At 41.5% G+C, this 25555-nt stretch overlaps 2 protein-coding genes and 4 long non-coding RNA genes across 6 annotated transcripts in view; 4 read left to right on the top strand and 2 right to left on the bottom strand.

Moving 5' to 3' along the window:
• The first annotated feature begins 2171 nt into the window (after positions 1-2171).
• LOC145459253 (store-operated calcium entry-associated regulatory factor-like) lies at positions 2172-3968 on the top strand. The gene has a single exon (XM_080337900.1). It carries the CDS (start codon positions 2321-2323, stop codon positions 3347-3349), a length of 1029 nt encoding a protein of 342 aa, XP_080194026.1. The 5' UTR covers positions 2172-2320; the 3' UTR covers positions 3350-3968.
• LOC145459242 (origin recognition complex subunit 4-like) lies at positions 3903-6474 on the bottom strand. The gene has a single exon (XM_080337890.1). The coding sequence runs from the start codon at positions 5741-5743 to the stop codon at positions 4403-4405; it is 1341 nt and encodes a 446-aa protein (XP_080194016.1). The 5' UTR covers positions 5744-6474; the 3' UTR covers positions 3903-4402.
• Positions 6475-7348: 874 nt separating this feature from the next.
• The window catches only part of LOC145459265 (uncharacterized), a 167819-nt gene continuing 149612 nt past the window's right edge, over positions 7349-25555 (top strand). The window contains exon 1 of the long non-coding RNA XR_013921322.1: positions 7349-7558. This is a non-coding gene — a long non-coding RNA (uncharacterized LOC145459265). The remainder of the gene's footprint in view (positions 7559-25555) is intronic.
• LOC145459268 (uncharacterized) lies at positions 7518-7869 on the bottom strand. Its single transcript, XR_013921325.1, has 2 exons — positions 7711-7869; positions 7518-7592 (listed from the first exon to the last, which is right to left on the bottom strand). It is a non-coding gene; the product is annotated as an uncharacterized LOC145459268 (long non-coding RNA).
• LOC145459030 (uncharacterized) lies at positions 13459-25117 on the top strand. The gene is made up of 2 exons (XR_013921260.1): positions 13459-13701; positions 24903-25117. It is a non-coding gene; the product is annotated as an uncharacterized LOC145459030 (long non-coding RNA).
• On the top strand, positions 20536-21028 carry LOC145459458 (uncharacterized). Its single transcript, XR_013921425.1, has 3 exons — positions 20536-20621; positions 20767-20799; positions 20864-21028. It is a non-coding gene; the product is annotated as an uncharacterized LOC145459458 (long non-coding RNA).

Genomic DNA, 25555 nt, shown 5'->3' with positions numbered 1-25555 from the left:
AACAACTTCAAGAAGTATAGGACCATAGCAATTTACAGCGTAGCTGGCATGGAAACTCCGTAAGCAATGTTGCGTTTTGCACTGCCTCCAGTGGTGGCGTACAGATGCTGCTGCTTCAACCTGCTTTAGTGTGTTTCTGGGTAATCTTCCAGCTGGGACCAGAGCACAAAAGTAAATGAAACTGGTATCAATCGAAAGCAAATTTCGCACTGATTCCAAAAACATAAGTGGAAATCCGGCCCGGGAACTGAAACCCTCTGAAAATTGACTTCAAAGTCTTAAATCGTCATTGTTTCACACAATGGGGTCGCCGGCCGACAATCGCCGATTAACTTTTCGTATGATTGTGACGCCACTGAGCGGAGATGAGCCGTGCTGTAACGCGTATCCCAATACCAGTACGGTAGTTCACGTCGTTGCGCAATGCGCATTTACACAACCGTCGATAAATACACGGTATAACACAGAAGCCTCCGCATATCATCGTAGAAGAAGTTACTTGACTATTTTTGGAAAAATGATGTCACTGATCTGTCAGCGTATGGAGTTGCAGTTGGAATTTCAACTTTTATAGTTAGGTCAGCAAAATTTGCACTCATTCTTGGTTCACATATTGTCAGTCTGTAGTTCATACATAAGTGCTCGGACTGCTCACTGTTCAATCAAGTTGTCACATTATGGCCACTGTAAATATGTTCTTTCTGGAGTATTTGCAATAACTGGATATAAATATACAGAATGTAAAAAATCAGGCAGGTTCCACTCGTTGGAATAATGTACACTCGGAATCTGCTTCAGCAGAATAGATGCAGTCATCACACAGAAGAAAACATTGCTTTTATATATCCTAATTTAGCAACTATTGAAATGATCTCCACAAGTATCGGAAGACAGCGTTAGTACGGCTAATGTTTACATCTCTGTTCTGAAATCTGAATGACGGCTAAAAAGTATTACGCTAGCGATAGGTGTCGCTGTAAACCACAACATCGATCGTATTCAGATGGAACTCTCCATGCCAGCTACGCTGTAAATTGCTATGATCGCATCGTGCTTTGACTTCCTCTTTGGCTTCGCTGTAAATTGCTATGATAGGACGGCGCCATTATGAAGTTTGGAAAAGCTGTGCACACCCACTGACGAAAGTCACCTTTGAATTTTTATATTTTTTTTCACAAAAGTACGAAGAAAACAATGAATACAACAATTATTTTTTTACTTAAAATCCGACCCCTTTTTACCCCCCCAAAAATGCCAAATTACCCCCGGGGGGTAATTTACCCCCAGGTTGGGAACCACTGCATTAACACATCGGTTCTTAACCTGGGGGTAATTTACCAATTTCAGGGGGTAATTCAAATTGTCATCATTTCATGTAGGCTACTTATAGGCTAACTCTGTACTGATATATTTTCAAACGTAAATATGAATTTAGGCTAAAATATATTTTTGCGATCTTGTGTATATTTCATTTCACGTAGCACACCATGCCTTCTGTGATATCATAGTAACCATTTTAGTGATTATGAATAAAAGAATCGGATGCAGTTTAGTATAGTGCTAGGTACGTATAACTTGTTTAGCAGTAGTGCGGATAATATATTGTTGTGCTTGCAAATTGAATCGCAACAGCTGGGGGCGTCTAAGTTTAGCTTTACCCCTGTAACACAATAACAATATCTTAAAAATATAGTCGTTAGTATTGAACAGTGTAGTGGTCTACTAGTCAGTAAAATCAAGTCTGACATCATCAAAATGCCTTCGAAGAAACGAGGGGAAGATATCGGAACATTTCGGATTTGCCTTCAAAATGAATAACCAATCTTTGTCATCACGGTATTGAACTTTCTGATTGAATTTCCTCCAACTTATTGTTGTGAAGTAGGATATACAGTCTATTAAAATTATCTTCGCCGTTCCTTAGATTTGACCACTCCACTGGATAACACAAAACAGCATCAGCCTTCCCGTTGACTTGATATTTTCAACAGGCATTATGACGTCATCCTTGCGTTGTTTTACGGTTAATTAAAAGCTGCAATTAATATATTTTGGAATATGTAACTGCATCCCGTCCCTTGAATCTTGGGGATAATGATAGGAAAAAGGTTAAGAACCACTGCATTAACATGCTATTCTTGACCCAATATATTGTTTTCTGTTCTATCTACAGCAATTTATTATTTGTGTCCACGAATTATTGTGACATTGGAAGATTCGTACCGGATTTTGTGGGAATCAAGATACAATTTATATTTTTGTGTCCAGGAACAATTGTGACATCACCAAGTTTCATACCTGATACCTGAAAAGACGAAATATGATACGTTACGCACTGATACTAGTAATACTGGTATCAGCGTTATTACTGCAAAGAGTGTCGACATGGGGTAGTAATAAAAAAGTCTTACTGAAAGACGTGACAGCATTGACTCTGCACAACGGACAAATGACTACAGGTCAAAGATCGAGCCCTGTACCGCAACTGAAATGCATTGGTGGTAGTGCCGGCTATAAATTCACCCCTCAGACAGTGCAATGTCGAAATGTGGGTTTCGATGGTCACGAGGTACAATGGGAATGCAAGTGCGATATGGATGATTCATACAGATTCGGAAAAGTTCAAGTCACTTGCGAGGGGTATGATTATCCAGATGACCCGTATATTTTGAAAGGATCTTGTGGATTGGAGTATACTATTGATTATACAGAGGCAGGTCGGTCTAAACAACAATACTCGGCTCCTGTTTGGAAATCAAATTCCTCTAGTGATGGTGGCGGATGGATATTTTTCTTCATACTAATTTGCGTCATTGTCTTTATGATATGTAAAATGGGTGGAAATGATGATACGAACCGTACCCCTTATCCTGACCCGCATCGACCTAGTCACCCTAACCATTCACAGCATAATAATCCACCTCCCTACGGTTTCAAAAGTGATTACACACAACCAAGACCTGAATATCAACCCCCTCCTCCATCATACCATGACGCAACACAAGATCACCACCATTCGTCAACATACACAAGGAGTAATCATGGCTCTCGCACTAATTCTAACTACGGAGGCTTTTGGTCTGGCCTTGGGTTAGGTGGAATTGGTGGATACCTTTTTGGGAGTAGACAGAGAAATCGACACTATGGTCACCAAGGATATGGTTATGGGAATAGCGGATGGGGTGGTTCTTACGGAAATAATGGTGGATGGGGAAGTTCTTGGGGTAACAGCGGCGGATGGGGCAGTTCTTGGGGGTCCGGTCGCACTACGTATCGAAGGAGCACTGGGTCTGGCTCGTCTGGTACAAGCAGGACCACATCTGGTTACGGCGGGACATCAAGACGCTAATACAAAGAATGAGAAAGATCTGCAGTACATCTGTGAATTTTATGACTGCATACAGTTATTGCGAATCTGAGGTCAGATTTTTGAACTGCTACGAAGCAGATGTAGAGATATTTAGTTGGTGGTTGACAACGTTACTGAGAGATTCAAAACTGCACAAAGTTATCGCACATCTGCAAGTTTTTGAACTGCTATGAACGGTGTAGAGCTATTGATTTGGTGTATCTATTTTGTAAAAGTCGACAACTATACTTGAGTAGCATCAATGTTGGCAACTATCTCTAATCTACTACGAAATTATTATTCCATATCTGCTCTCTCAACCCTACCAGAAACTATTTAATCATTCCACTTGAGTAGTTGTTCGAGATAGTCGCCGACATTGGTGCTACTCACCTAGTATAATGAAATATTTCCTTGTAGTTGAGATCATTGATACTACTGGAGTAGAATCCTTGACATTGACAAAATAAATACGCCTGTATTCAGTATTAGTCGGTGTTGGTTCTGTGCACTGTTCTGTTCTGACAACATGCAAGTCTTATTTGAGAGTGACTCCTTTTATATGTGAAACATTTTTTCGTAATGCAATAAAGAATAGCACTTGTAACGGAATGACAAACCAGACTGCAATAAATAGTTGTCAAATAGTAAACAGCACGATAATAAGTGATTCGATTCAGAACCGCGTATTGGGTGTCGAGTCGGGTATCACTAGGTATGACATCATAATAGTTGGGAGTGATGTGTACATTTAAAATGACTGACTCCAATATACCAGTGAAATTGGAAAATAAAAGAGCTATTTTTGGACAACCCTACTGTGATTGATCATAACTTCACAGAAATACGTAGCTTTGTGTTATTTATACTCTTGATGTCGTGATACAACCAATCCCTAAAAGGCTTACACGGTGAGAAACAGTATCAAAATTTCAATTGTCGTTGAGAAGTTCAACTCTCAATGACAGGGGCTTATAATTTTAGTACTGAAAAACACAATCTCTCACTACTAGATTCGGATCATTTTGCCCAGCCCTTACGACAACAGCTTTCCTAGTCAATATCAGATATGGCCCATTGTCTCACATCGGTCGGACATCCGACATACTTGTGCACAGCGGTGTGCAACTGAGAATTCTTCACCAATAAATTCATGAGTCTATATTCCTTTTGAAGTTTCGATTTTGAACCGCCAAATATGCTCGACTTGGCAACGGTGGCGTCGATCGGCATCAACAGCTCCAATTCTATCAAATGTTCGTAAGCTTTCATTAGAACTTGCTTCGAATGGTTACGCACGATGTTGGAGCGTTTCTTTGCGAATTTCAAAAATTCAACGTACACCATTTGAAAATTGAAAGGTTCTTCGTACGTGTTTGAAACGTGATGCATAGCGATAACTAGACACAGTTCAAGCACTGTTAATCCGTTCATGATGTTCGCTTTGTCGTCACAGTGGCTGAATGCGATTTGGTCAACGATTGCGCTGCAGATTAAACTATGGTTTTCAGCAGGATTTAACTTACACAGGGGTAAGAATAATATCGCATACAATGCAGATAGACTTTGACTGATATTGTATTGTGATTTTAATGACCGTATTACTGATGGATCGGTCACTATGTTATTGACATATTCATTCCAACCAGGAAGGAACTCTTTGGCTACTTTTTTTGACACAGAGTATTGATCAAAGTCATCATGCTGCATAATCAGACAGCTCTTTAAATTTTCCACATAATCATCAAACGTGTAGTCATTAAAAACGTATATCTGACGATGCGAGAATCGTGACTTGACTCTCTTCTCAAAAAGATCCATAACATCTAACTTGGACGTCAATCCAATCACAGCCATCGGCGTGGATCCAGATTGAGTCAGATCGAACAGATTATACAACAAAGTTTGATTCTTGTGCTGTGCGAACAAGTCGAACTCATCCAGCACGAATATTAATGGACGTGACTTGGAAGCATTTCCGGCTTTGAGAGCTTGTAATAAATAAGTCAAGTGCTCGGCGAAAGAGTCAAAGCTTTTGTCTTGCACAGCACCTTGTAGATTGAGTTGACGGGTAATTTCTTCCAGAGCAAGTTTGTCGTTAGACTGCATCAGTCCGTTGAGATGGATTTCCGTTAAATCATCAGCGATTTCTTTATCCTCGTGCAATTGGAAAATTGCTTTTTTCATCAGTGTAGACTTGCCTGAACCGCGCGGTCCAATTACCAATACAGAATTTCCCTCTCCCAACACTACAGTTCGTTTCAGTAGTTGTACGATATCATCCAGAGGTTTGAGCAGTGAATTTCTCAACCTTTTCGGAGATCTTTTACCACTGAGGTTTTGACGCACAATATCCTGAGCGTAACTCGGCAACTGTCCAATCATGATTATCATTTAAGTCAAAAGTAACTGTATTAAAATAAGAAATTGAGAGTAAAAAGAATTATGCATCATAGCAAGAAGTCTTCAGACAAAGATTGAGTGGTCGCAGTAAGGAGAATGAAGTTCCTAAAAGAATTGTGATATCAAATGTACGTTTAAAATAACGCTAACATAGTAATTGCAAGATGAATCTGCAGTGAAGTGATCATCTAGTCTACTGCAGCAGATGTTCAGTTAGGAGTGCTTCGATCTATATTGTGTAAATTTAGGCTATAGCTATGAATATGGAACGTGTCACAGTATAGTCTGAAGTGCACAAGTCATATTATGTTAGGAAAATCATAAATATGTTCGCTAATTCACATGATGATACTGTACTACCTAATATTAATACCAGTACTTACCTTGATAGTTCTAGTTTTTCAACTTATGTACGATTCAATAAGATACGGTAGTTATAACAGCCAACATAGTTTTAAATAGGCATGAATAATAATAATAATGGCTCCTGTGATGGAATGGAGTTCCATACTAGAAATCCAAATATACCTTTATCAAGATTGGAATAAAAACTGAGAGCCACATCATTGCTAGCATTCGACATGACCATATATATAAAATATTCCAGAATTTGGCTTACAAATGCGCAAATTGGTGACACTGCGGCCCGAACATTACCGATCTGGCATTGCCCTTCAACTAATCATATGCCTTACTGGCAAACGCTGGAACGCCGAGGCCGCGAGCGCGATTCGCGAATACTCCAACCATAGTGTCCTATAGGCAGGCCGTGTTATTTTTGGCATATGCCAAAACTGCCAAAAATAACTTATTTTTGGCATTTTTCGATTTTTATTTTTGGCAGTTTTGGCATCGTCCTCTAAATAGATAGTTTCAGCCTCGAATTAGTCACAAAAACGCTTTATTTGGGCTAGTTTGTCCAAAGACACCACAAAATGTGCAGCATCCACGTATAATCAGTGCCAACGAACAATAATAAGAAGAAAAAACCTAACGATTTCATAGGTTAATAATATCAAACAAAACCACAAAATGTGCAGTATCCATCGGAATCGGTGCCAATGAGCAAAAAAAAAAGAAAGAAAAGCCTAACAAACACGCTCAACAGCTGATTGTTACAGCTGTTGAATAGACTTGAATCGTTTGCACTGTAACGGGTAACCCTAAAAGGAGGGAACGCGGAAACTGCGGAAAACGCGGAACTCGCGGAAACGGCCCCTAAAACGCGGAAACTGCGGAAAAAGCGGGAAACCTCGATTCCTAAAGCGCTGAAATAGAGGGAAACGCGGAACAGTCGGTCATTGACCTTTATATATCACACAGTAGGCACTAAAACGAGGAAACAGCGGAACGCGGGACAGTCGGTCATCGAGGTGGGATATTAGGGTTGGGGGAGGTGGGATATTAGGGTTAGGGGAGGTGGGATATTAGGGTTGGGGAGGTGGGATATTAGGGATGGGGGAGGTGGGATATTAGGGTTAGGGGTTAGGGTTAGCTTAGGGTTAGGTTAGGGTTATGATTAGGGTTAGGGGAGGTGGGATATTAGGGTTAGGGGAGGTGGGATATTAGGGTTGGGGGAGGTGGGATATTAGGGTTAGGGGAGGTGGGATATTAGGGTTAGGGGAGGTGGGATATTAGGGTTAGGGGTTAGGGTTAGGTTAGGGTTATGATTAGGGTTGGGGAGGTGGGATATTAGGGTTAGGGAACGTGAATATTAGGGTTGAGGGAGAGGGTGATGTTAGGGGAGGCGGGATATAGGGTTGGAGAGAGGGGGATGTTAGGGTTGGGGAGAGGGGTGATATTAGGGTTGGAGAAGAGGGTTAGGGACATGATATCCCACCTCCCCCAACCCTAACCTAACCCTAATCATAACCCTAACCCTAAGCTAATTCCCTAATACCCCACCTCCGCTAACCCTAATATCCCACCTCCCCTAACCCCTAACCCTAATATCCCACCTCCCCTAACCCTAATATTCCACCTCCCCTAACCCTAATATCCCACCTCCCCTAACCCTAACCTAACCCTAATCCTAACCCTAACCTAACCCTAATCCTAACCTAACCCTAACATCCCCCTCTCCCCCAACCCTAATATCTCCCCCCTCCTCAACCCTAATATCCCCCTCACGTAACCCTAATCATAACCCTAACCTAACCGTAACCCCTAACCCTAATATCCCACCTCCCCTAACCTTAATATCCACCCTAATAACCACCCTCCGCCAACCCTAATCCGTCTCTCCCAAGGCAAAAACAATTTATTTTGACGTTTATAAATTTTTGCATCGTAAAACGAAGAAGCGCCATCAACTATTACGACAGTTCTCTGTCATTTATGAGTCCTACTTCGCCTCACTCTAACATTGGTGTCCCGCAGTTTCGTCGTTTTAGACTTTAGAGTTCCTCTATGAGATCTACAAATGTCAATGCGTTCCGCCTTTTCCGCTGTTTCCTCGTTTTAGTGGCTACTTTGTGAACTTTAGAGGTCAATGACCGACTGTTCCGCGTTCCGCGTTCAGCGCTTTAGGAATCGAGGTTTCCCGCATTTTCCGCAGTTTCCGCGTTTTAGGGGCAATTTCCGCGAGTTCCGCGTTTTCCGCAGTTTCCGCGGTCCCTCCTTTTAGGGTTACCCCACTGTAACAGTGCTTCCAAACTCATGTCAGTTAAGTTTCTCCTAAATTCATTTCTCGCCCAGCCAATCTGGGAAATATCGGCTTCAACAGTAGCCGTTGAGGGAAAGCCAGTCATCCACAAAAGGTTTTCAGAGCTTCAAAATCTTTGGAGGGCCGAACCGGCTTCCATGCATCATGAAAAGAGATCACTACGCCAGTGCCATCGATCTCATCGCGGAAAGAATTTTCTTCCCGATCCTTTTCCAGGAGTTTCCTGCGTTGTCTCTCAACACATTCTATTTAGTAGCCCGACTATCATTTCTGCTTCAGTCTACCGATATATTTTCGGAGGACTTTTGTCACTTCAGGAGGCTTTAATATTACCAACTCGCATGGAAGAATCCTGGGAAGGTTAGATTGTTTAAGAACATTGACGCAACAAGACTGTCTGGCAAAACGAGACTATGCACTGGTATGCAGCTCAGAAATAGCCAGACAGTTTGTTGCGTCACCACGTTCAACTCGATCGCGATGCAAAAATCGTGGTTGATTTTGGGGGTTCCAGTTCCATGAGCAGAATATAATTTATATTTTAATAATCAGTACTGCGGCAGCTTCTCATTGATACCCGTTTTATCAAATTTAGCGCTCGACAAGCTGGTCAAAAATGGTCGTAAAATTGCCTTTGGACAAATGGAAAGTATGACGTAAACCAAATGCAGTCAGCCGTTCAAGCTCGTTGTACCCACACCATTTAGGACACCATGCTTTCACCCCTAATGGGTGGGCTGGACCCAGATTAAGAAACCTGCCCTTCACAAACGCTCTTCTCGCTTGTAAAGCAGTCATGTTAACACAACACCATGAACAAAATGCACTATTTTGCAGGCCGTGTTATTTTTGGCATATGCCAAAAATTGCTTATTTTTGGCATTTTCAAATTTTTATTTTTGGCAGTTTTGGCATCTGGCTCCTGAAATGCCAAAAATAACACGGCCTGCCTATAGGACACTAGGCCTATGCTCCAACCTCTGCTTTGTATTATTGCGCCACTGTAGCCTTCCAGGCGTAACGTTGAAGTGAGGCACTGTCAAAGCCGTCAGGCAGATGTGGGGTATTTGTGATGTGTAATCATCATCATTCATCATTGGTTTATTAGCAATTTTATCAGTTCAATACACCACAAAAATGCGATACAATGAAAAGACAGGAAGATGTCGAAGCGACAAGGAGTAGTCTATGGAATCTGACACCCACCCTGGCCTAGGCGATATAAAGAGGAGGCATGCACACTGAATGAAAGTAAAGAAGATAGTATAGAAGAAGAATGCGACAAGAAATAGGGCGGCATGTCATGGGAAGCGAGATCGATAGGTCAGTCGTGGTCCGGTAATCTTGAGGATGGACTGTATTTATTTAGTAGTAATTGCTTGTATTTCGACTTGAATGTGGACATGCTCGTCGACTGTCGGATGGCCGGCGGGATACTGTTCCACACATCAGGTCCGGCATATTTGATAGAGCGATGATCTTTTCGGTCGATCATATGATATTTGGACGACGTGGACGCGCGTGTGTTGTACTTGTGCGCTTTTGATTCAGAGGTAAAGAAGTCATTGAAATATTCGGGGCAACGACCGCAGTGAAACTGATACATAAACTTGGCGATTTCTAGTTTCCGTAATCGTGATCGATTTCGACGATTAGAGCATTCTCGACTACAGTCGTAATCGATTTATGCGTGATTTTGCTATCGAAGTAATCATGTCAGCAGTAATCTACACACAATGTGTGGCCACTGGCGAACTGGCCATTTACCATAGGCTAGAATGGTAGATGTGTGCAATGTGCATTAAAAATTACACGAATTGACATGGTGAGGCTTATGGCTGATTGATAGTATAATGGTGACTTGCAGGCGCACGAGCACGGCTGACTTTATCTGTATTAACAACGCCAGTTGCCCCTGCATGAGTGCAAGATTTGATAAAACTGGTATCTGTCGAAAACTTGGTTGTCGCTTGCTTTATATATTATTTTCTTTTATTTTCATTGTGCAGTGCATCAGAGATGAGCATGGATTAGGATTAGGTTTTGAAAAAACAGGATTTGTGAAATTTTGTCGGATTTGGATTAGACATTTTTTTCAGAACGGATTAGGATTTGGATTGGATTGAACTATTTTCTGGGAGATTGAAATGTCATGTGGCGAATGGCGACAGACTTTATTCAGATTAGTTATTAATGTACTTATGGTTACTAAGTTATCTTGAATCAAGTGAATCGTTGGTTGTGAAAGAAAATTTTCGAATCCCTCCATTGCATAAATTAGTATTTTTTCTGAATTTCCAGTTGGAATCGGATTAGGATTGGACATGGACTTGATTATTAAAATGTTATGGATAAGGATTTGAAGGTTCGGATTTGGATTGGATTAGGACATAGAAATTTCAAATCCGCTCATCTCTGCAGTGCATGTCTCCTCTTTACATCGCCTAGGGCCTAGGTGGGTGTCTGATTTCAAAGACTACTCCAAGTCGTTTCTACACCTTCCTATCTTTCCATTGTATCGCAATTTTGTGGTGTATTGAACCAATGATATATGTGATGATATATATCATTGATTGAACTGATAAACATTTCTACTAGCTAAACCGAACCGAGCCACGTGTCGTAGATATGTATAAATCTGGTCTGGGCACTGGCACCACCAAAATTTGAGAATGGTCGTCCGGAATTTCCCGGACATGTCCGGAATTTCACTGCTGAAACTGCGTCCTGGAGGAATTTCTTAAATATGTCTAAATGTCCGGAATTATGAAGGTTTGAAATAGGATAAAAATGCTTTCGTAAATCAACAGAAAAGGTATTATTTTGGGCAGATTTATGCCACTTGAAAAATTTCTTCGCGCGATTTAGTGTCACAATCATTGATTTTAATATGTGACACACCGCCCTCAAAAAGCATACAATCAAAAATTATTAAAAATAATCATCACTTACTGAAATAATCTCAATTATAGGAGAACGGTATATCTATATGACTGGAATCGGCCATTAAGATGCTTTAGTCAAAGATCTTGGTTCTAAACCCGAGGGTCGTTGCCTTTATTTCGGGGTTATTGAAGATGTTGAACGTAATCAGCTTCCAAAATAGTTCGTGAGCAAGTCCGGACAAAGGTGCTGACCGTTTTTCAGTAAACTACTTATCATATTCTGAGCTGGGCCAGAATAAATTTTCAAATTTGAAATGGAGTTGCGATCATGAAAGGTTGAAAACCACCGGGTGTGCAACCTGCTGGTGCGGATCTGCATTTAGGCTCATAAATATTCTTATAACCGTGTGACGAACGGGCCTTCACGAACGGCCTTCCCGGATACTACGAACTTCTTTGAATGGCGGCCACGGCAAGGAATGCGCACGCGTACGACTCGCGAGGCAATCCACGTAGGTATTCTTGCCTACGCAGACGACCTAGCCCTGCTTGCCCCGAACACCGCATCGGCACAGCGCCTCATTAACCAGCTAGAGGCCGCCGTCGCTCTTGTTAGCCTCCAGATCAACGCCAAGAAGACTGAGGTTCTGGCCATACCAGCTCTACCGGAGAACGCGACACCAATTCGACTGGGAGATATCGATCTCAAGTATGTAACGAGTTTTGTATACCTCGGTATTGACGTCGCTGACTCTGGAAAAGCGCTCAAGGTGAGGCGAGAAAAGGCCTGGGGCGCGGCAAGACGGCTGCATAGCCTCTTCCATTCAAGTGCCTCAACCCAGCTCAAGACCCGCATCTTCCGTGCCACTGTCGAGCAGGTTCTTCTCTACGGAATAGAGGCACTCACGCTGACAGAGAAGCTGGCTAAGACGCTCAACGCTAACTATGACGCATTCCTCCGCTATGCACTCGGCATCCACCATCCGGAACATATATCCACGAACGCATTGCGAGAACTCACAGGAACGGTCCCATGCCGTCTACTGGCAGCTGAACGACGCTTCCGCCTAATCGGCCATCTAGTGCGGCATCAAGACGAGCAACCAGCCGCCGCCATCATTAATCACATTCCCACGGAGCCATGGCGCAGAGGTGGCTGGAATCGGAGAACATGGCGCTCGACAATGGAGACTGATCTAGCGCAACGCGGGCTGTCGCTTGAAGACGCCCACGACCGCCCACGTTGGAGACGCTTAACACGAGCCCAAAACTGATTATCTCGATGTTCTTTTTGTCTCCTGTTTTCTTTTGCCCTTTTTTATTTTATCTAATTGAAAAGTCGATATATATATATATATAACCGTGTGACATGGCATGACTTCACGATGTATAATTCCGCTCCCTGCATTTTCGAAGTCATCGTCATCCACCAGCTCCACCGCTAACTAATACCATGTAGGAGGATAAAGGATCAAAATTTAATAGTAATAGGCCTACATGGAAGAAACAATAATATAGACTGATTTCATTCACAAAACTTGAGCTGACTTTTATTTTTAGTCAACCACCCGACAATGTGGAGGAAGAAACGATATTTTGGGCTCTGAGCGTGAAAGTTGACCTTATTCTTTTTAGGCCCTTTTCATACCGGATTTACGAAACTCTTTCGGGAACACGTTCCGAAACAGGCGATGTTCACATAGAGAAAAAATTACCGAAACAGGTCCGGGAAAAGAGCGCGTTCATACCTATTTAGAGTTACCGCGAACTTATGTTCATACAGGTCGTTTTTTCGGTAAATTCGCGGGAAATTATGGCCAGTATGAACGCGATTCTCCGTAAGTGTTGATAGTTACGAAACCATGTCTGTGGGGTGTTCCAGTTGTAATATGCTTGTGGAAAACGATGTGGGAGAGGCATATTCGTGGGATGCGGATAAGGTGGCTTCAACTTTTAGCTATGGGATGCTGCGGATATGCCTTCTCGATGTGTATGGGGCTCTATACTCAATATACCAGTATCAGTAATAGAGCCCGAGCATGTTTCTGGCTTGTATATTATCAACCGAAGCTGAGAGCAGAAACAGAAAGCCAGCAAAGAGGATAGAGTCCTGGAATGAAAAGAACCACCGATCACACCTGTGTACAACAAAGTCAGTTTATCTTGGTGATTGCTGTATGTGTATAATGGTTTGGGTAAATCTAATCGTATGTACACTGTACAGAGAAACCAGGGAATTCGAGAAATCCGTGAGAGAAACATTTGGTATACTCTCCGACGAGCTTCGAGACCATAACGAAAAGCAGCCAGCAAATTATACGAGCTCAATTTCTCTTGCTTGCTGAGTAGCTGTCGCTCTTCGGAGGCTAGCCAATGAAGCCAATCGTTTATAGATCCAGGTAAACATCAGATGTATTTTAAGAAGGCAACTGTCACAAGTTGATTTTAATAAAAATAATTCTGGTGCCTAGTAGGGCTAGCCACAATGATTCGACTACTCGAATCTGAATCGAGGATTAACTTTATTGATTCGAGTCGAGTAGTAAAATACTACTTTTCGAGTACTGAAATTATACTGAAAGTTAATTTACTAACGAGAATTATACTGTAGTTTTGATACTATTTTCAACTGAGTAAGCCTTGAAACCTTGATTGGCCGTGTCGCAACATACGAGATATAGTACAAAGCTACGAACGTTGCTGGAAATAACGGCCCCGTGGATATAAAGCTGTATCAGCTGTATCAGCTGTATCAGCTGTATCACCCTGTGGATATAAAGCTGTATCAGCTGTATCAGCTGTATCACCCTGTGGATATAAAGCTGTATCAGCTGTATCAGCTGTATCACCCTGTGGATATAAAGCTGTATCAGCTGTATCACCCTGTGGATATAAAGCTGTATCAGCTGTATCACCCTGTGGATATAAAGCTGTATCAGCTGTATCACAGTCTATCAGCTGTATCACTCTACCTGTATGGGATCGGTGTCTTGTGTTCAAACAATTCTTGATTTTTTTATTATTATTTTTTTAATTACTTTAACTTTGAGAATCATCGCTGCTGCCATGTTAGATAAGACAAACCGTACCGAGATTCATCCAGGTATCACTCGCTGCAATAAGTATCACGTCTATACTATGTCTGGGATGCGCGAAATAGTATATAGCAGTGTTGGGATCAAGTCACTACCTTCGAGCCACGAGTCATTTCGAGTCATTGCACATTTTGACTCGAGTCAAGTCAAGTCAATCGATTTTCAAAGATGACTCGAGTCAAGTCAAGTCACTCCATTTTCGGAGGTGACTCGAGTCAAGTCGAGTCAAGTCAAGTCAAGTCACGAGTCAAGTCACATTTCAAGTCAAGATGCCTTTTCAAAGTTTATGTGAGGCATTATTACGTAATTACAGTTTGCTAGCTGTCTGAAATACAGTTTGAGTGGTCATTGATTCCCAAACGCTGAACGAATATAGAGTTGAATATGCATGCAAGAAGGCGCTGTATCGCACACATATACGTGGAAGTTAAACTACGTAATTACGTAACCTCCGTTTATACAGTTACCAGCCAAAATAGAGAATAGAGAAACGAACTGATAAGATGTAATACATTATCTATCTACAAATAGATATGATACAATTCGAGCCTGCGTCAATGTTTGAGGACTATATAAACAGTATTCGACTTCAATTTCAATAAAACAAGAGGTTTGGTTAAGGTAAGAACAGAGAACAGAAATATACATTTTACTTTACTACTAGGAGTTACGACAACGTAAGCTGTAAACTTCGATCTCTTTGTGCGCGGTCAATTTATTTTTCAGAGAACAATCGAGGCTCAGTGAAACGCACGGTCATTGAATGATTGGTCGCTCTCACGGGTTACGCAATCGTTTTGCGAACAATCTAAACATATGCAAGATACAGTGATTTTTATCGACACCGATTACTTGATGAATTGAAATTGACTCGTGAATTTTGCTCCGAGTCACGAGTCAATCCACATTTCTGATACGCCGAGTCAAGTCAAGTCGAGTCATTTTAGCAAAGTGACTCGAGTCAAGTCAAGTCATGCGAATAAGGTGACTCGAGTCAAGTCATGACTCGAGTCATCCCAACACTGTAGTCTAGTAGTCTATCACACATTTAGTGAGTCAGCTCTTCTTGCGTAAACGCGCGAAGCAAGAGAAATTTCTATATTTCATGATTGCTATCAATTTTTTTCCTCTCTCTACTCACGTAATCTGATTTAGGCTACCGACCGGTAGAGCTGAGTGAGTGTGTTTGAAAAGGTATAAGGACCCCTCGTATAATGATTAATTAAACATCTCCGGGTTTATTTATACCCGTTGGCAGGAACGAAAAAGCACTTCGTCAGGCTCCCCAAAAACCTTGAGTCTTGGGCTCCTATAGGGTGATAAATAGAGGTGATCATGATCAGTAACGAAGTACTTCTACTTTTTCGAAGTACTCAAGTAGTTTTCCTCTACTTCTGGCACTTACTGAAGTAGATCTGATTTTCGCTACTTCTATACTTCGTAATATTTTGTGATTACTTACTTATTTTTCGCTATTTTCAGTTTGTCAAGTAGAAGTAGTTCAATCCTCCAAGCAAGAAGATAGCCTGAGCAATTTCGGGCTGTTTCACGGAGTATCAACATTTAATTTTCATAAAAGTTGAGTAAAGCCCAGAATTTTCGTCGCGCGCAGTGTGTTAGGATTGTCTAGTAGAATTTCACGATATTATCGGTGAATATAATTTAGGTAGCGGCTTGGCGTGGTTCCCTTCACACCACATTGTCGCCCTTCGCCCATATGAAATAGTTCGTCACAGTATATATGGCTCATCATAACGTTTTGGGGGGTTTGGGATGCGGCAGTTGTATACGGCCCTATACTTATAGCAAGGCAACAAGAGGATTTGTGCGATGATGAAGTATAGACCAAGATTCACTCACTCAACAATGATCACTCATATAACACCTGGCCATCATGTTCGAAGAGATATCACAAGTATCTAGTTTTCTAGTATCATATCTAGACTGCTTTCAAACCTGCATTTAAATTTGATAATCCCAACTACTCCTGTGTGTCTGTGTACCCACATCCGCCTCTAGACCCAGATATTTACGATACTGTTTTTTCTCATAAAAGAAGTAAGTTTCATGAACGAAAATAACGTAACCCCGGAACGAAATTAATTGCAATCAATATCAATTTAACTAAAAATTGCCATTTTCTTTCTTTTTCGCCGGCTGCGGCCTGGTTTCGATCCAGCATTTTTATTTGGAACCGTGATGCGTAGCTTTCCGTCGGCAGAAACTTGCAAGTTAGTATCAGCAGGCAAAATTGCTTCCCCAAGAAACCTTGCAAATACCATTTCTTTTTCCTTGTCCGATTTTTTGTCCCATTCATATAAATGGAATTCATATTTTCGAAATTTCCCCTTCAGTCGGTAAATCCCTTGATTATAAAATGCCCTTTGTACATCCACATACATTGTCGTGACCATTTCATGAAGCAGATCAACCAATTTTGTCAGTTTACATTTTTGCCATTGCGTCTGTACCTTTATCATGAAATTCACTGTTTCGCAATTATTGTTCGTATACAGTCCTTCAGAGTACGAATGCCGATTTAATATTTTATTCGGCCCCCAAACCTTCTCACGAGCCTTCGCGAGAAATGTATTATCCAAGTACGACAGAATTGTCTTTACATTCAATGTGATGAATGCTGCCAATGGAGAATGGACAGTGGACACACTCTGCCTTTCTCAACGTCGTCATGGGTTCTCAACTTGCCTGATATAACGGGCCGCAGATCTATAATAATATGTATCAGTGTTGGCCTGTTGGGTAAGTCACTACCGTCGAGTCACGAGTCATTTCGAGTCACTGCGCATTTTGTCTCGAGTCAGGTCAAGTAAATGGATTTTCGAAGGTGACTCGAGTCAAGTCAAGTCACTCGATTTTTGGAGGTGACTCGAGTCAAGTCAAGTCAAGTCAAGTCAAGTCAAGTCAAGTCAAGTCACGTCACGAGTCAAGTCACAATTCAAGTCAAGTTACTTTTTCGAAGTACGAGGCATGATTGCGTCATTGCATTTTGCTGCCTGTCTGAAATACAGATTGAGCGGTCATTGATTCTGAACCGATATGAACGAACATTTTGCTATCAAATTACTTTACTATACTCTAGTTTACGACAAAGTAAACTGTAAGCTTCGATCATTTCGTTTGCGGTCAATTTATTTGTGAGAGAACAATGGAGGCTCAGTAAATCGCACGATCAGTGAAATATTGGTCGCTCACACGGGTCATACCAGCGTTTCGCGAGCAATCCAAACATATGCAAGATACAGTTGACCATTTTTATCCACACCGATTACCGATATGCATATGCGCAGATCGTGTCTATGTGTATCATGAGTCGGTGTATATGCCGCAAAAGCATCAAGGACAAAAATAAACTACGTCCGTTCCTTTTTTTTTATCTATCCATTATATGTTGTCTGTAAAAGCTGTAAAGGAGGACGGATTGCCTAATAGGGGGACAATTAGGCGTTCTCGGAGGACATCTGCGAAAACCTGAAAAAAAAGAGGACAAATCCTCTTATAGGAGGACGTATGGTAACCCTACGATAAGAGAGCTAAGTAGCTAAATTAAACAATTCAGTGTCAGTAGTAATTGCGTTCATAATAACAGATGTTGCGGGCCGCAAAATAAACGTGTGTGGGCCGCGGGTTGAGAACCCCTGCTCTAAAGGATCCGTGAAGCTGATATCTGCGCACCATAAGAGGCCGGGTTTGGTCAGAGAGACAGACGGAGTCTTTATTTCTTCATCCAACTGAAATACAAACAAACAGACGGCAATAATGGTGGTATACTGTATTCGGTATCAGATATGGATATCCACAGGGTGATACAGCTGATACAGCTTTATATCCACAGGGTGATACAGCTGATACAGCTTTATATCCACAGGGTGATACAGCTGATACAGCTTTATATCCACAGGGTGATACAGCTGATACAGCTTTATATCCACAAGGTGATACAGCTGATACAGCTGATACTGCTGATACAGCTGATACAGCTTTATATCCACAGGGCCGGAAATAACACATTTCCGAAGTCATGACCATCACATAACACTGTCAAGCAGTGCAATGAAAACGGTATGGTCGAAAAAACATTAAAGTATCTTTAATGTGACGGACAATAGGCGTTATGTTCTTTATGGTGGCATAAAATGTAGCCTACACATTTGAATTTTGGCATGGTACATTGTGTTGTGATGTCATCATTATGATACTCGACTCGAAGCGTAATGAGTGATTCAGAATCTAATCACTCAGGTACTCAATTTTGCCAATCCCTAGTGCATAGTAATATTTCTATATTTGTCATGGCGGAATGTCAGCCAGTTTTTGTGTAGCATACCACTACAAAAAGGTCAGACAAATTTGGTCTTGAATCATTATGTTAGAAAAAGAAGTCTGAAAGACCAATTGTTCTTGCCAAGTAGGCTACTTTCTGTCTCAAAAGCAAGACCCAAATAAATGGAAAATATACTTAAACTGGAAACTGAGCAGTCAACACAATGACTTGGACTCGAGTCATAAAACCATGACTCGAACTCGACGCTCTGCTCGGTGAGTTGGTAAATTGAAAATGACTCGACTTGAATCTAGTCAAAACTATTGAAGTGGGATGGACTTGTGACTTGGTTACAACCCTGCTCACTTATTAAGACTGAAATTGCTGAAAATGAGACCAAATTTGTATATTTTTCTAGTGTAGTCAGACATGTACATCAACCTACTCATTTAGTTACTAAAACTAAGTAGTTCTAGTTGTGGATTTGAAGAAGTGAATAGTTTCTGGTTCTAGTTGCGGATCTTTGAAAGTGAGTAGTTCTAGTTCTAATTGCAGATTTTGAAAAGTTGATGGTTCTAGTTCAGGGCCGGCCAACCCGTGGCCCGCGAGTTAATTTCCTAAATTAGTAGTATTATCAAAAATGGATTGCACAGATTGTGAACTTGCAAAGCCAATCAAAAATTTGATTAGTCTGGCAGCAACACTTGAGATGTGATGACTGAAATATCAGTTCCGACGCATTGGCAGATCCATGAGCCAGTCACATTTTGATAGATCTTCGTACACCACAATAAAGCAGAATACTTTGTGATAGATTAATCCAAAGTAAAGATTTTCTACACGCCTAGCGCAACATCTTGTCACTCGATTTCTTGCTTTTAATATTGTTACCCCTTTGTAAAAATTAAAGAACGCCGAATCTATCAGATTGAGTCTAACTATATATATATATATTCGCAACCTCCCGTTTGCGCTCGCAAAAAGACCGTCGACTATGAAACCTAGGCACAAAATGATTGCCGCATGTTGGACGAAGCTTTCGATATCGATATGTCCAGGTGCCGAATAGTCCAGTCCAGACATGGGGTGATTACTTCATGAATGTAATCGATTGCGATTACGATTACTTCCGAATGACGCGATTACGATTACGATTACGATTACAGCAAAATCAGGAAATAGTCGATTACGATTACGATTACATTGGAAAAGTAATCACGATTACTCACGATTACATTTATTTTGCATTTTAGAAGTTATATTGGAAGACAATATATGGATTGCGCTGAAAAGGCCTAATGAGATAACAAACTTCTTTTTAAAAAAGATGCGTTATTTGCTTGTTACGTCGGTTGCCAGTGAGCCCGTCCCTCGGTGAACCCGTCCCGTGAACCCGTCCCTCGGTGAACCCGTCCCTCGGTGAACCCGGCCCTCGATGAACTCGGCCATCGGTGAATTCCGCCCTCGGGAAATTTTGAAATTAAGTGTATTAACAAGTATTATTATGAATTAATAAACTAATAATGTCATTATCAACTGATTTGTCGATCTTGTAAGGAGGTCAGGGCTAGCGTAGATCACGCAGTCACGGAGTGATCAGATCACGTGATTACGATTGCGTGGTCGGCTCATTGTTGAATTGACTTGGCGAGGGGCGGTCGTGCGACGTTCGACATCCTCGTATCTCCTCATGACATCGCAATGGGTCTTATCGCATTGTATAATGTGTGTGACTTGTTCAGAGGAAAAATATATCCCAACGATTGTTATTGCTCACATATCAACCACGCGTGGTCTGCTCGTTATTGCAACTGTAGGTTGAGGTGGGGTGTTAGGGTTGGGTAGGGTGGGGGGTGGGGAGACATTAGGGTTCGGGGAGTGGGACATTGGGTTCGGGTAGGATACTAGGGTTGGGGTAGGGGGGATATTAGGGTTGGTGGAGGTGGGATATTAGGGGTAGGGTTAGGATATTAGGGTTGCCGGAGGTGGGATATTAGGGTTGGGGAGGGGGGGATATTAGGGTTGGGGTAGGATATTAGGGTTGCCAGAGGTGGGATATTAGGGTTAGGATATTAGGGTTGCCGGAGGTGGGATATTAGGGTTAGGGTTAGGATATTAGGGTTGCCGGTAGGGGGACATTAGGGTTGGGGTAGGATATTAGGGTTGCCGGAGGTGGGATATTAGGGTTGCGGTAAATACAAAATTTCCCGAAGGCGGAATTCACCGATGGCCGAGTTCATCGAGGGCCGGGTTCACCGTGGGACGGGTTCACCGTGGGACGGGTTCACCGAGGGACGGGTTCACCGAGGGACGGGTTCACGGGACGGGTTCACCGAGGGACGGGATCACTGGTAATCGTTACGTCATAATCTACCCATTGCCGATTTTTATAGAGGACGATTTATCGCACCAACGATTTGCATTCTTGCCAGGTCCATGACTGCCGCACCCCAAATTTTCCAATAGGGTGGGGAGCGTGCTCGAAGGGGACTCAAAAGTATTTCGTATACCAACATAAATTATAGAGTATTCTCGAAAGATTTGATTAACTTGAAAATTCTCTCTAGATAAGCTTGATTTTGGAATACATACGTCTCCCCCTCAACAAAAAAGCATACATAATTTAGGATTGCATTTAAAACAAATGGTTGTGTAAAACACACTGTTTAAAACATGTTTTAAACCAGGGGTTCTCAACCCGCGGCCCGCAGACGCTTTTTCTGTGGCCCGCGAGATCTTTCAATATGATCGCAATTACTACCGGCACAGTATTGTTGCATACGGTATCAATTTAGCCACTAAAGCTCTCTTATCGCTCTGTCTCTGTTTCGTTTGATTTATTCTCATTCTTCAATGTTTTCTGGTTTCTTGATATATGGTCGAGTTTAGATTCTTATTGTTCTAAATAGGTCTTCGGACAGTCCATCTCGAGTTACACATATCACCTGATCTTAGAAAAAAAGCGTTGCTAGCTAGGTCTCAGGCTGAGCAATCCATATTTTGAGGCATTGTTGAGATTGCCGACGACGTTAAAAACGCATGATTCAAAATTGCTTGGTATATCGCTAAACCCATGAAATCTGTTAAAAAAGATGTTTCTCCAACAAAACGTTACTATACTGTGCGAATCTCCGCTGTTTCCGGAGTTTAGCAGCAAGGACAACTTCACCTAACAAATTTCGAAGCTGCAGTTGTCTGATTCAACCGTGACAAGAATGGTAACAGCAATGTCAGTTAATCTTTTGTCGCATGTTTTGAAACACGTTGCCCCGCAGACTACTTTAACCTAGCATTGGACAAAATCTACGGACATTGCAACGCTAATTGTATTTGGGTATTCTATCAGAGTGGATATATTTGTAGACGTAATGCTGGCTGGGCAAACGTGGGGAGATGGGACTAGCAAACAACATCAACTTAACAAAGCTGACTTCTGTAACTATTGGTGCAGGGCATCAGCCATGGAAAGAAAGGAGAATGGTTGATTGGTTTGCTCAGAAATTTCCCCGGACGTGAGACTTCTTCTCATATCACAGAGAGCCTAAAGTGACAATGGCCTCTGTAAAGAAAAAGTTACCGTAGTTTTATACTTGCTCGCTCACGCATTGAAACAGAGAGTTCAGTTCTCTGGTGCAAGGGTTTGAAGGTGCACATATACCGACTTGGGAACGAATGCAATGCACGCTTCATGAAGGGATTTACGCAACAATCTCACTAGAAACAGCAACTGAAAGCTTACGAACGCTGTCCATTATGCTGTAGAATGCATACAAACAAAATGCCCATACACGACTGGTAAATAGGCTATATTAGCCTAAATATAATAGTATAGTCCACAAATATACGATAATAATGTTCTGCGGCCCGCAGCGCTTTTTGCTGTTAAAATGCGGCCCGTTACGCAAGGAAAGTTGAGAACCCCTGTTTTAAACAAAGGCTTTAAAAGAATTGTGTTTTTTCAAGTTGTAGAATTATACCATAATTGTGTAAAAAAATGCTTTCCACAATTACCACCCGATTTAGCCGACGTACATAGATATCGGATGGTTGAAACCCCTCAAAATGGTCCGTTCAACAGTTATAGTACGGATATTTCGTCAAAGGAGCCATATTTACCTTATATTTTCAATTGTCAATGTCAATCCACATTCGTCACGTCATGGCTTAAAAAATAAAAAATAAAATAAAAAACCTGTTTTAAACAAGGGCCTCGTTGTAAACATGCTCTCTTTAAATTCATTTTTGTTTTAAATGCAACCCTATTTTATAGCAATAGGTATTTAGGTTCCAGTCAATACCATGCCACAACACACCAAAAGACATATGCAATTTCGACCAACACGCGACTTCACGAAGCGTGCTACTAAAGAAAGACTTAGGCCGAAACTATGGGCATGTGTCCATTGTCAATAGCCACGCTGGGCGGGCGTGACTACTGGTCGGGTCCTTTCAATCCGAGCCCACGACGCAAATGCCCCCGTACACCCACAGAGCATTAAAGACATGACAATTTGTGTGTGCGTCTCACGAAAGTTTTTCTTTTAGTCTGCTACGTTTGGGATACAACATTATCTTTTGATTATATAACAGACCGGAAGTCACGAATGAACAACATACGCTAAAGTAATTATAACAAGATAACATGCGTTATAATTATGAATTACGTGCCCCCAGCTCTACAGGTAAATCTGACCATCGGGGGGGCAGAGAAAAAGAGAAGAATAAAAATTAATAATAATATAATGCAATAACCGATATTATTGACGAAATTCAGTCTTCAACTTAAAAATATCACCCTATGGCGGCCAAAGATCAATGTTTGGACTGAGGGACGAATTGCTGTTTTGGTCCTGGTTCTAGCTACTACCCACGCTAACATGATATATAAGCTCATGGCTATTGCGGCAGGTCCCAATGTTGAGTAAAGAATTATGAAATAACGATTGCCGCCTGTTTCGAGTAGAGTCATATGAGAAGAAGATGAAGAAAACATAAAATTCTGCCTTCAATTTAATACATATAATGTAGCCTACTTCAAGCTGCCGCTACGTGAAACGGCAAAACGGCTCGGTTATGATATATATCAGCATCTGTTGATTTTTATTGCTTCGTTGTGGAAACCGTAATGTTTTATTTGGCGAGTACAAAATTTCAAATCTCTATCCGGTGTACGTACGTATACGTACTAGGCCTACATATATGCCTACTGCTCGCTGAGCAGCAACGGTCAAACTGCGTTTACATGACCAAACATTATTACACAAGTTACTCGGTAGAGTGGTGATTAATTATCCTGCTGCGGGGTACTGGCGTGTGGAAAGTGTTGATAACCTGATATACACCACGGCGGGTGTTCTTACAATCCCATCGAATATCTATTTACTGTGGATACTTCTTACGCAATGACTAGCAAAGCTAATAGGCTACTTCTGACGTAATAATGAGCAATGGAATTTAAAAATCGGACGTTTGTTCTATCTTGAACCTGGTATAATACATCTTCCTTGTTCACGAATGTTCAGTTTATGTCATAGTACTTGTACAAATAAAAAGTAATCGTTCTTTCACAAAGAAATCGATTAGATATGGGAAGTAGTCGATTACGATTACGATTACTTCGGATTTTTTTCGAATGTAATCGATTGCGATTACGATTACTTGAAAATGCTGTAATCGTCGTAATCGATTACGATTACTAATCGCGATTACCCCATGTCTGGTCCAGTCCTTGCAAACTGAGCCCAGCGATATACAGCAGGCTTGCAATATAGTCAAGTGACAATATTATTAATTTATCAACTTGAAAAAATTTGCGCGGCTAGTGGCCCGCAGAATAGTTCGTCAATCGAATGTGGCGATTTGGCTGAAAAGGTTGGCCACCCCTGTTCTAGTTGCTAGTTTAAAAATTTTTGTAGTTCTAGTTAAAGTTACGCATTTTGAAATTCCAGTACTTTGTACAAGTATTGTGGGTGGATAAAAAATTACCACAGCAACATTTGTACCAAACATGCATTTGCCGCATTCAAGTTTTTCAGGATGACTTCATAATTGGGAGCCTGAGGGTTCCGTACTAGCATACATAACTGATGACGCAGCCTATCCTTTTCAGCCCTGGCTCATGAACCCTTTTACCTGAAACACAGAGTATAAGATAAAGCTAGTTTCAAATATGTAATATAAATTTCCTTTCTGCTGCCCTTAAAATTCACAATTGCTTTTTCAGAAACTTAGCAAAGCACACATGAGGTTGAAAGATTTTGGTCGACTGAAGGTGCGGTGTTCGGCTTTTCTCAGAAACTGCAATCCGCTAAGGCCAGAATGATACAGAGGATGGTACGCAATGAAGACAAGACCTGGTGGTGATCCAAGTATCGCTGGCCCAGACGTCGGAAATGCCCTGTGTGACTTTCTCAATAAACAATGCTCTTGCTTAACCAGATGTGTTTGTGCTGTTTCATTTTATTCATGAGAGAAACTATAACTTAATGCACACTGGCACAGTTCCACCTTTTTCATCAGTATCCTCCATCTAGACCTGCGAAAAGATCAGATTAAGTTACATTTGCCTAACATTGCATAACAAAGGAATGACTTGGTTGTAACAAGAAAATGAAGGCATAGGTGAAAACCAAATTATGGCTTGGATGATGTACGATGGCTTACCAGCCCGTTGGTACAATTTGAATTTTGGTTAGTGAGTCAGAGCTAAGGACATTATTCCCTGCTGTGCTGCCACTATCAAAGCAGATGTTACTAAATCCCCTTTTCAGTAGGTGTATATATGACGGTGACTGACCTACGCACAGCATATCCGTGGTTAGAAACTTGCCTTTGATATAACAAATTTGGTAAGGGTAGAGATCACCTACCAAATTA

Source organism: Botryllus schlosseri, chromosome 16 (assembly GCF_051294905.1).
Source record: "Botryllus schlosseri isolate E-star chromosome 16, Bs_hap1, whole genome shotgun sequence".
Lineage (NCBI taxonomy): Eukaryota > Metazoa > Chordata > Ascidiacea > Stolidobranchia > Styelidae > Botryllus > Botryllus schlosseri.
Note: the sequence above shows the minus strand (reverse complement) of the source record. Positions and strands in the feature narration are given on the sequence as shown.

Bases quoted from the DNA above. Each gene is read 5' to 3' on its own strand.
- LOC145459253 (XM_080337900.1), top strand. From the start codon at position 2,321: ATGATACGTTACGCACTGATACTAGTAATACTGGTATCAGCGTTATTA.
- LOC145459242 (XM_080337890.1), bottom strand. From the start codon at position 5,743: ATGATAATCATGATTGGACAGTTGCCGAGTTACGCTCAGGATATTGTG.